General features: G+C 44.9%; 1 protein-coding gene across 1 annotated transcript in view; it reads right to left on the bottom strand.

Annotated features, from left to right (window-relative positions):
- Positions 1-1416: 1416 nt before the first annotated feature.
- Positions 1417-10600, bottom strand: part of BEGAIN (brain enriched guanylate kinase associated) — a 182919-nt gene continuing 173735 nt past the window's right edge. Inside the window, exons 6-8 of the mRNA XM_081867419.1 lie at positions 10271-10378; positions 6936-7019; positions 1417-3634 (exon numbers count right to left, since the gene is read on the bottom strand). Coding sequence (XP_081723545.1) covers positions 2261-3634; positions 6936-7019; positions 10271-10378 — 1566 coding nt within the window. The 3' untranslated portion in view covers positions 1417-2260. The remainder of the gene's footprint in view (positions 3635-6935; positions 7020-10270; positions 10379-10600) is intronic.

Here is a 10600-nt window from a genome sequence, read left to right as displayed (position 1 = left end):
GCAACAGCATAGGCCACACTATCTGTCTAGCCCACTATAGTCTGCTCTGATTTCCTCGGCTTTTTTGAACACGTGAAGCCAGAGATTGAACCTAGGACTTTGTGCGTGCAAAACATGTGTTCTCTGGTGAAGTTACGTGCCCTCCCTGAAGACCAGCCAAGCACAGAAAGTCTTGTTTCAAAGTGTGAAGTGCTTCTTCTTGAAACAGACTAAGAGACAGTGGTGCATAAAATGTGCTATTGACCTAATTTATTTAGCTTATGATAACCTTATTGTGTTGGAGCCAGAACACATAGGCTGCCCTAGGATTGAGCAGGCCGTAAAGAGGTAGGTGGACCAGTGGTCAGATGTAATTCGGGAAGAGCAAATGTTTCAATTCAGATTTCTCATTTGTCCAACATTAAGCTGAGGTCTCCACATTTCCTCATCGCTTTGCAACTTTTAAAAAACTCAGCATTTAAGTGCAAATTTCTCTTATTCGCTTCCCCCCCCCAAAGCAACTTTCCCATATATAATGCATTTTCGTATGCTGTTTTCATTAATACAGTTGTACCTTGGAAGTCGAACGGAATCCGTTCCGGAAGTCCGTTCAACTTCCAAAACATTTGGACACTAAGGTGTGCCTTCTGATTGGCTGCAGGAAGCTCCTGCAGCCAATCAGAAGCCGCGGAAGCCCCATCAGATGTTTGGCTTCCAAAAATAGTTCGCAAATCCGGAAAAGTCACTTCCGGGTTTGTGGCATTCGGGAGTCAAAACGTTTGAGAACTAAGCTGTTCAAAAACCAAGGTACGACTGTATATACACTGCACACTTTACCATAGTATTTGCATTTTTCTACACATTACTTGGCTGGAGAACTGTAATACAAAATTCAGAGACGTGCAAATTTCTTGGGATGGCTGTTTTCAGTTCACATCTTGTTCCAGAACTTGAATAAAATATGGGGGGGGGGCAGTTAATCCCCACCCTACATAATTGATTGCTTGATGGGACACACCCAGACCATTTGAATGGCATTGCCCATCTACTTTGGAGGGGCCCAATTTTATGGGGTAAGGCAAAGGGACTTTAGCCCTAGGAGCTGGCTCCTATGTTCCGGAAAATGTGAATTAGGTCGGTTCACCTTTAAATGCAAATGGAATTGTCTCCCCCATACCTAGTTGTGACTCCTCTTAACTGCTCATCTTGATCTGAATCTTTGGGCACAACCAAAGACAGAATGGGGGAGTCCATAGGGATAATGAATCAAACTCCTCCTCCATCGCTAGATGCAGTATTTGCAACTTCACATGACTATAAACATTACATCGGTACCAAATTGACCCTGCTGAACACAATACTCATTAACAGCATTCTCTTAGAACATCTTTTAATGACCAAAAAATAAAAAATCAAATTAAAAAAAAAATCAAAACATTTCCACTGGTGTCTTTTATTAAGTAATGCAAAATACAGTATTAATTATGACACTCCATGCATTTGAAACAATATAAATGCAAGCCTACAGAAAAATAAGTGACAAAGAAACCCTCAATTAATTTTGAGGTAGTGTACAGGGCAGAAAAGTAGAAACACAATGGGACAGACCAACCAAAATATCTGTATCATTTTGTGCATTTGTCCCCCCCCCCCAATTGTTCTTACTCCGAAATACATCTGTATTAAAGAACTTAGTGGGTCATTTTTGTTTCCATTGCATTTTTAAAAATATACTTCTTTATAACATCACCATTCTTGTACATCCTGCACCACACACAACCCAAACTTTTAAAGAACCATATAGAGATTTGATTTGTCCTTGTGATAAGGATTCTCTCTTTCTCTTGCCCCCCCCCGCCCTCCTCTCTTTTTAAACCCTTCTTCTCCAAGAATTCAGGCACATGTGGCCTCATGCACAAAAAAATAAATAAGAAACCTACTTGAAGGGGACAAAAAAGTGTCACTCGAAGCGCTTGAGAGTACTAAGGACAGTCTAATAAATACTGATTTGTTTATAAAAATATCTCAGGATATAAAAGTGGGCAAAGGGTTGGTATCCAAGATGGAAAAGTCATCGTGTGAAAAGTGCCGCGTAATGTTTTTTTCCCCTTTTTAAATAATCAGATTTGGGTTTCCCCCATCCCTTTAAAACAGTACTATTGTGAATATGAATATATATTTTGTAATACTGTTGCTCAGAAGCCTACCGTATGCTAGAAGTATCAAATGTCACCTTTTGTCATTGTGATGTTTGTCTCCTTATTGCAACTTTGGAAGATGTTTAATTGAGGAGGGTTCCATACAATTGTGCTTTCGTGAGGCTGTCCTTCCGACTCAAGCCTGTACTTCCAGTCCGTTGAAACTGTTGCTGCTTGCTATGGAGGCTCGAATGGCTTCCTTGCTCAATGGAAGACTGGTGCATCTCTGAAGCCTCCATAGAACTCTGGTTGAGGGACTCAGCTGAGCTGTTCGGACTGACGTCAACGTATTCTCTTTTCAACACCGGGCTTCCGTCAATGCTTTTACTACTGCACACCTGGACTGTGATCCTTTCGTTCATTTTGTCTCTTGGCTCTTTCGTTTTGTAAGAGGAGGACAGCTTGTCCTGTTTGCAGCTAGTGCTGATGTCAATGTTCAGGCCACTGTCGGTCCTCAGGAAGCAAGAATCCACAAGCCTGCTCTGACAGATGTCGTCTCCCTCTGAGAAGCTATCGCCTTTGTAACTGGCGTAAATGGGACTCGACCGGCTGTCGGCTTTCTTGATGGGGCTTCTGTAGTACTGCTCCGAGAAACTGCAGGGCGAAAGCCTGCCACTGTTCCTATAAGAATACGCACCAATATCCTCAACGCTCAGCTGCCTCCAACGTCCCGGGAGGTCCTCTTCGGACAAGTTGGTGTTCCTGCACTCACTGTGCATCTTCTGCGATGCTAAAGCTTGTTGGGTAGTTATGGCCGAGAAATGATAAGGCTCACTTGCATAAGGCGACATAGTCCTAGTGAAGGTCGGGGAGTTGTTGTCGTCAGCCAGCTCCATGTGCTGGATGGACTTAGACTTTGCAAACCTCGGGCTCCCCTGGTGGTCATAACCTGAAGATGGCTTTCTTTCAAACATCTCATCCCGGCTGCTCAGGTAGATTGCTTGCTGAGAGGCGGTCAGCGTGCTAGCCTGGGCGTTCTCCTTCTCCTCGGATGTCACGCTGAAGCTGGAGTAGGAGCTAGAAGTTGGCAGAGAGGTAACGTATTCTGGGAAAGCTTCGTGGGAGAAGCTGGAATGGAAGCCATCTTCTTCGACGGTGCTGTCCGTGGAATTCTGGGACCTCAGGAACCCAACATCTTTGACTTGCATGTCAACACTCTGCCTCCTCTCCCTGCGTCTTTCATCAGGGCAGTAAAGAGCTGTATCGCTGCAGTAGATGTCGGACTTGTATTGAGGCCTTTGGGCAAGCTTTCCGACAGAGTCCTGGAAGGCGAGATCTCTGTTCGATGAGCCTGACAAGTGCGAAGAAAGGCTGTTGGGGTCAGGCTTTTCCAGGACCTTAGCAATGACGCAAGTCGGTATGTTGTCTGCAAAGGATGTATGACACAGAGGTACTGAGAGGCTGCATCCGTGCTTCTCCAGGTGGATGCTGACGCGTTCCTGAAATTCAGATGGCAGCTGTAATAAACAGGAGGTGGGAGGAGAAAGCTGGGTGAAATGTGGTCAAATCAGGAGCTCACTAAGGCAGCAATAGCCAGCATGGTGCTGTTCAGATGTGGAGTAGAATTCCCATCATCTCTGACCATTGGTCATGCTATCTGGGGCTAATGGGAGTTATAGTCCACAACATATGGAGGACACCAGGTTGGCGACTACTGTCTTAAGGCATCGTTTGTGACCCAGAAGCCCTAGCTACTGAAGGCCACAAATCTGAATTATTTTTTTTTAAGGAAGGATGGAAACAATATAGTTGCATTCATCAGCTAAATATTAATTCAGGCACACAAACATGGTTAATTGCACTGCCTAGTTAAGGATTTTAGCTGCTTACTGAATTATTATCAAGAAGATTGCACCTAAACATTAGGAAGAACTTCCTGACAGTAAGAGCTGTTCGACAGTGGAATTTGCTGCCAAGGAGTGTCATGGAGTCTCCTTCTTTGGAGGTCTTTAAGCAGAGGCTTGACAACCATATGTCAGGAGTGCTCTGATGGTGTTTCCTGCTTGGCAGGGGGTTGGACTCGATGGCCCTTGTGGTCTCTTCCAACTCTATGATTCTATGATTTGCAATATTTTAACATATCTGCCCTCCCTTGCTTCCCCTCTTCTGAACTCATACACTCTGCTGAGCCTTCAATGTTGAACACAGAAATGCACTTGCAAATTGTCAACCCAGAATTGCAAGCTTCTGTTTTCACTTGTTTTCGTTGTGAATGTAAAGCTTGTAGCTCTCATGCTTTGGAACAACACCCCAAGGACACAATTGCACTCAATTTTTTTTAAGTGTCGGACTCAGCAATGGTCCCGACTATGGTGTGGGGAGGGAGGCAGGGAGGATAAGCACTCACATTGCTTGTGGGTTTATGGCATTACAGTAGCGGATTTTGTGGCATCCCTGCACAAAAAAATACCGAAAGTAGCTTTCAGGGAAAGGGTTTGTTGCCATGACAAATATTTGCAAGAGAGGAGCTGTCCATGGCAGCAGGCTTTACTTTTTTAAATTGAAGTGTTTTGCAGGAGCAATGCACTGATCTTAATTTGAGTTTTAGGAAAGCACTCATCTTGCCAGGAAGCCACTGCTAGTGTTAAGGCACCAAATTCATTGCAGGGTGTGTGTTAAACTACACACAGGCTTTTCTCTCTCTCTAGTAAAACAGGTGTCGGTACTCACCATGAAGTTGTTACAGTATGTGCCATACTTTTTAACAACAACAAAAAGAGGTGTCATTACTGTGTACTATTGAGTACCCCCGGAAAAAAAAGCACTGACTACACATTAGTTTAACACTGAAGTGTGCGTGTGTTAAATCACAAAATTGTGCTGGTTGCCCTTGAGTAGAAAATCTTTCTTTCACAAACAGCCAGTGTGGGTTCCCAGTCGAGATTCAGATATTGGTACATGTGAGGTGAGAGTTTAACCATTTCCTACCAAATGCAACCCTGAGATGGGGGGGGGGGGGCGCCACCTGCTATTTTCATGGAGGGGGAGTTCTCAATGGGTGCTTTGCTCCCTATGCAAATAATAAATGTGAGGTGGCTGATCCAGTTTCAGACTGCAGCAGGAGACCAAGAGTTGATGCCACCATTAGCACACAGCTGTTGTCAGGATCCTGATCCATAACAGCCCCCCCCATGCACAATCCTATTCAGTGAAGTATCTATAGGGTAGGACAGGTGCAATGGACCCCACCTTTGAAGGTAGTGGTGGGCTTGTGGCTACAAGACTGCCCTAGCCTTCTGCTGCCTTCTCCTCTTGTTCACTTCCTTCCTCTGGACCAGAGCTTCCTAAACTTTCCATGTTGGGGACACACTTATTAGTCATGCATCATTTCGCAACACAGTAACTCAGTTTTCCTAGCAAACAGGAGGTTAAACTAACCCCTTTCCAGTCCCGGGAAGGGTCATGGGGAGCGTTCGCACGACACACCTACACACCGCAGCTGACACACTCACGTGTTGCGACACACAGTTCGGAAAGCCCTGCTCTGGACCCTGAACTCCTGACTCCTGGACCTGTGGTTGCTATTAAGCCTGTATCACTGCTAGCTTGAATGAAGACCTTACTCTGAAGCAAGTGCTGCTGTGTTCTGGGATGGAAGCCTGACAATAAGTACATTAGAACTGTACATGCTACATCAGACTTAAGGTCCATGGAATTCAGCACTGTGTCTCTAAACAGCCAACTAAACAGCACCAGGAAGTTCACAAGAAAAATCATGATTACTATGGCTATCCTATTCAGGGAGAGAATGTTGGGTGGGGTTGAACTTATTTTATTTTGGTCCAAGAAGCATCACTGGGCTTGTTGGACCCTCTTCAGTCTTCCAGTTTGGCCTTGCAGTCCTTGAGTTATGAAAAGACTTCCTTTACTTCCACCCTATCCTTGCTGCCTTGCCACTCAATAATTCCAATCCCAGGAATCCTCTTCCAATAGTAATAATAATAATAATAATAATAATAATAATAATAATAATAATAATTTATTTGTACCCCGCCCATCTGGCTGGGTCTCCCCAGCCAATGTCACACATTAAAAACTTCTCTGAACAGGGCTGACTTCAGATGTCTTCTAAATGTCAGGTAGTTGTTTATCTCTTTGACATCTGATGGGAGGGCGTTCCACAGGGCGGGTGCCACTACCGAGAAGGCCCTCTGCCTGGTTCCCTGTAGCTTTGCTTCTCGCAATGAGGGAAGCACCAGAAGGCCCTCGGCACTGGACCTCAGCGTCCAGGCAGAACGATGGGGGTGGAGACGCTCCTTCAGGTATACTGGGCCAAGGCCGTTTAGGGCTTTAAAGGTCAACACCAACACTTTGAATTGTGCTCAGAAACGTACTGGGAGCCAATGCAGATCTCTCAGGACTGGTGTTATGTGGTCCCAGCGGCTGCCCCCAGTTACCAGTCTAGCTGCCGCATTCTGGATTAGTTGTAGTTTCCGGGTCACCTTCAAAGGTAGCCCCACGTAGAGCACATTGCAGGAGTCCAAGCGGGAGATAACTAGAGCATGCACCACTCTGGTGAGACAGTCGGCGGGCAGGTAGGGTCTCAGCCTTCGTACCAGATGTATGCAGGACTTTTAATGAGTGGTACACCATATCCCGTGGACTACGGTTCATATGTTACCCTCTACTGATACTGCGGTTGCCTTGCCATTCTTTGCCCCTGCCCGCCCTCTCCCTTCCAGTGCTATTGAGGCGTAGAAGCAAGTCGCAGCAGCAGCTGCTTGAGTGATTTTCAGAGATGCGTTTAGTTTACATTACCTCGGAAAGCTTATGCGCCCTGTCGTAATTCTTGCTACACTGGAGCAGCTGAGCAGCTAAGTTGCAATCCTTCCTATAGAGCTCCTGTAAAAATAAAAATAAAAATGATATGGAAACAGAGATATAAACATTGAACAGCCTGATTCCTACAGCCGGCAATGAAATGTATGTATCTATAGATGTAATACCCCATGTATTAGGAAATACACTTATGGGCTTATAGTTCAATATAGTGCACATGGGATGGTAGAAAACTATTTTCAGGAACCTTGTGGTCTGAGGATGCATTAGAGTCCAGAGAGCTTCACTGGACTGCTGTGTGTGCTTTCGGGCTTCCTCATTTTAACCTGGCAACTCACAGACACATCCTTGCTTGTCCATGTGGGCGGGAACAAACAAGGATGACATCAAGGGGTTTATTGTCATCATGACCAAGTGCAATGGTTGCTATGGCTATCTAGTAGCCTTGTTTATTTTCGTGATTCGATGCAGTGTTGTAAAACATGCCAGCCGCCCACTATTACCATGCACAGCAATTTCCGTTTCCAAAACGAGAACGGAAAACAAAACACTATGCATTACTTTGCTACAACACTACTCAACTTATCTGATAAAAAAAAAAAAAACCGCACCACACAAAACAAAACAATTTGCTGTCTCCAGAGGCTCCTATTTTCCTCCTTTAATGCTTTGTTTGGGGGAAAATGAAAGCCACACTGATTGAAGGTCGTTTGGACACACACAAGTCTGCTATCACAGAAAATAGGGGCAAACTGGGTTCATGACCACTTTCCTTTTCTGTTCTGGACCAGAAGAGGCTGGGCTGTGGCAGTGCTACAGAATCCAGTGGCTTACAAAGATGGCATTGGTTCCCGAACCTCACTAACACCCTGCAGCAAAGCAGCAAGGAAGCTGCTGTTGGGAGGGTGGTTCCATGGCACCGTCCCAACATGCTGGTGACTCCCCTTATGGACAGCTCGCTCAAAATTATGAATAGGTGACAATATAGAAACGAGATAGGCTTCCATGGTAACAGGTAGTCTAAACTCTCAGCATCTATTTGGCTGGCATGGCCACCCAAACCCCTATCTCGGGGGCAGCCAACGAGGTGCCCTCCACATGCTTTGGACTACAACTCCCACGTCAGTCTCTTCTTTACTCTCCATTGCCAATCTGAATATTTTGTTAAATAAATTCCAGACACTGAATTCCAGATCTTCAGGGGCCCTAGTTGGGGGTTGAAAGAATATGTGATGGAGGGAGCAGAAAAAATCAGGGGTGATCAAGCTTTCAATCAATTCTGGTCATGAGGACTGTGTAGAGTGCTGTTGCATGCAAGTCTTGCTTGTGGGCTTCCCATGGCCACTGTGAGGACAGACTGATGGAATAAATCGGCCTCTGGGCTGATCCAGTTGAGTTTTTCTTCTTTATTTTGCTTTTCTGTTTTAGACTCCAGTTCCCACCGTCCCTGACCACTGGCCATGCTGATTGGGGCTGATGATACTTTAAGTCCAACAACATGTGGAGGGCACAGGGTTGGGGAATGCTGTGTTAACTTCAGGAAGTTCATGGCAGGAAAGTTTCCTATCTCATCCTGTCCCAGGTAGTGGCGATGGTGGTGCGGTGAAAGAGGGAAGAAAAGATGGGAGATTTTTCTTCCATTTTGTTCCTTAATTTAACTTACTTTTAGGACCCAGAGAAAATACAGGAGAAGCCTCAAGGACTGAACATGTTCCACGTGCCCCTCAAAGGGCAGACTGATGCTGTTTACTTCAACCAGTATAGCTGCTGGCAATCTTTCTTGAGTAACAATGAGAACAATGATTTTGAATCGAATGAGCACATGCTTTCTGGCCTGAAGAACTGCTCTTCTATCACTTCCATCTTTCAGCTTGATTCACACATGCAATTAGCATTGTGATTGAAAATTCAGTTTGGGGACAATGGAGAGACTCCCCCTCCCCCCACTTGTTACTAAAAACCTACTCCTTACATGGTATCCAACATAGCCAGGAGTGTTTTGTTTCAGTGAGGCTAACTGTGCTAATCACTGCCAGTTTGCATAAATTCAATTGCCATCCCTGTGTAGCCTGGGTATGTATGGGTGAGGCAGGCAGCTAGCAATGGTGTGACCCAGGGGTGCCAATTTGTATAAAATATTGGGTGGGGGGCAGGTAAGTCCTGCCCTACATAATCAATCACAAGATGCGGTGTACACACACTAGTTGCATGGCAATGCCCATGAACTTTGAGGGAGGACTGGCCCCCTCAAATATTTTATTGGGGCCCCCGAAGGGACTTCGACCCCTAGGAGTTGGCTCCTATGGTGAGACCACCATGCTTTGACTGGAAAATGCAGCTGGGGGTCCTCTAGGTGTCTCCACTGTGTGGTCAGTGATAGGACCACGAAAAAATATTGTACGGGGAGGGAACAAACCCAGAAGAGATCAAATGCATTTCTGGGGTGGGTAAGACTTGTTCCACATGTTATATTTCCAAAAGAGAAATAACAGTACAGTACATTGATGGGGGGGGGGGGGAGATGTTTAGATCCCATAGTAAAGATTTCCCCTGAAGCAAGTCCTCTTGATCCATCCTTAGGATTGCAGCTCAGCACTGTCTTATTTCAATTCCCAATTTATGGCTCAGTTTTTTTATTTGCTTATGCAAAGTGACCACAAGGATCCGACAAAAGAGGTAGAGGATAGAGAGAGGTGTGTTATATGTTGGGGAGGGCCACCTCCTTCCTCTGGTGCCACCTATGTGTCTGGAATTTTCTCATGGATAAAAGATTTTTGGCAGCAACCGACTGGGGGTTGGGTGGGTGATTGAGAAGTAACACTTAAATTAGTCCTGGATTAGTTCTGGCGATTTTCACCGCCGCATCACACACACAACAAATAGGACAGGGAAGGGGGTCTTGCGGACCTCCCTATGGTGCTGTATTCCAGCTCCCAGAAGCCTTAGCTAGCATGGCCAACGATTAGGGATTTAATTAATTTATTTATGAATCGCTTCCTGCGAAGCGATTTTCAAAGCAATTTTCATGATAGACGATAAGGGCAATAAAAGCTTTGACAATGAAGCATATGTAAAATTATTTCATATATATATATATATAAATGAGATGATGATGGAGTTTGGAGTCCAACAACATCTGGGGAGCCACATGTTATCCACCCCTGAACTAATAGAGAAAACTTCTTAAAGCAGCCACACTGATACAGGTAAGTGGGATAGTTGAATCTGAGTAGTTAATCCAGCAACCCACAATCTTAGATAACATATATTTCCATATGTGATCATGACAAATAGCCACTATTCAAAGTACTTACATTATCTTCTGACAATTTATCAATTGTCACCTTGGCTTCTATCAGATGGTTATTGAGGGCTATTATTTCGTGGCTTAAAGCTCTTTTTTCTTCTTCGTAATGTTGACCCTGCGTACAAAGACAATTCAATCAACGTCTTTCCCCTCACAGCACGAGCTGTCAAATACTGTTTCCCCAAGCTAAAGAGCAATTGTATGAAATGCCATTTCCACCCCCTTCTGAATATTTCTTTTCCTCTGCTGTGTCCTCTTCCTTACTAAGCAGCATATGACGGAGAACTGAAAGCACACTTGTTTTGCTTTTTGAAATAATGGAACCTTGACATGGGGC

The sequence above is a fragment of the Podarcis erhardii genome (genome assembly GCF_964252035.2).
Source record: "Podarcis erhardii genome assembly, chromosome: 1".
Taxonomy (NCBI): domain Eukaryota; kingdom Metazoa; phylum Chordata; class Lepidosauria; order Squamata; family Lacertidae; genus Podarcis; species Podarcis erhardii.
This window is presented reverse-complemented; position numbering and strand designations above follow the sequence as displayed.